The sequence below is a fragment of the Galeopterus variegatus genome, unplaced genomic scaffold (assembly GCF_000696425.1).
Source record: "Galeopterus variegatus unplaced genomic scaffold, G_variegatus-3.0.2 Scaffold5788, whole genome shotgun sequence".
NCBI classification, from domain to species: domain Eukaryota; kingdom Metazoa; phylum Chordata; class Mammalia; order Dermoptera; family Cynocephalidae; genus Galeopterus; species Galeopterus variegatus.
Genome location: NW_007731899.1, coordinates 120818 through 121648, shown reverse-complemented (window position 1 = coordinate 121648; position 831 = coordinate 120818). Strand labels below are relative to the sequence as shown.

General features: G+C 45.8%; 1 protein-coding gene across 1 annotated transcript in view; it reads left to right on the top strand.

The window, feature by feature from the left end:
* The window catches only part of B3GALNT2 (beta-1,3-N-acetylgalactosaminyltransferase 2), a 16154-nt gene that overhangs the window by 12128 nt on the left and 3195 nt on the right, over positions 1-831 (top strand). Inside the window, exon 5 of the mRNA XM_008589983.1 lies at positions 430-598. Within this exon, the coding sequence (XP_008588205.1) occupies positions 430-598 (169 nt within the window). The remainder of the gene's footprint in view (positions 1-429; positions 599-831) is intronic.

Genomic DNA, 831 nt, shown 5'->3' with positions numbered 1-831 from the left:
CTCGGGGCGAAGCATGTTGTTCAGTGTAGGAATCACCCCGCAAAGGTTAGGAACAGATTCCTTCTGTCCCTCAAACCTTGGCTCTAAATTCTATCCCTGTCTTTTTTGAGCCTACTTGTGTTTTCAGCCTGTATTTATAAGTATGGTCCTTGGAGGAATATAAAGATTTGTATTCCTAAGAAGGAAGAGTAAAGGAGCGCCCTCTTGTTGCTGATTGTGCTCACAGTGCCAGTAAGCAGCGCTGCCTAGTTCTCAGACACACTCAGTCTTCCCACTGTTAGTGCTGGGAGCTCAGGGTCCCTGAGAAGAGTGGGCCATCCAGTCACTCTATGACCTCATGACCTTGTGCTGTGGGTGCTTCATAGTAATGGCCACTAGCTTTGACCTTGTGTGTGTCAGTGTTAATCCGTGTTTGGCATTTCAAATTAGACTAACAAACCAAAGTAGAAGGATTGTTTATTATGGGAGTGTGTGTGACATTGTTTTTAGAAATGAAATAGCATTTAAACTTTTGCATTTAAACTTTATGGGGCATGCACAGGGTGAAGATGTAAGCATGGGCATTTGGATGGCAGCCATAGGACCTAGAAGATACCAGGTAAGCCAGTCTGAGGGGGGCTGGCCTCAGGGTTCTTACAAGCAGAGGAAGTGAGGCCTCTGTCTAATGTCTAGCAAACCCTGGGCAGAAAAAGGAAGGGAAGATGCTCTGGCACGTTAGCTGTGCTCTTGGTTTGATTCACAGTAATCCACCCAGGTGATTTCTCACGCAATATTCTTCTGAGCTTAAACCGAGAAGAAGTGCTACGGATGAAAGTTCCCCTACCCACAAAG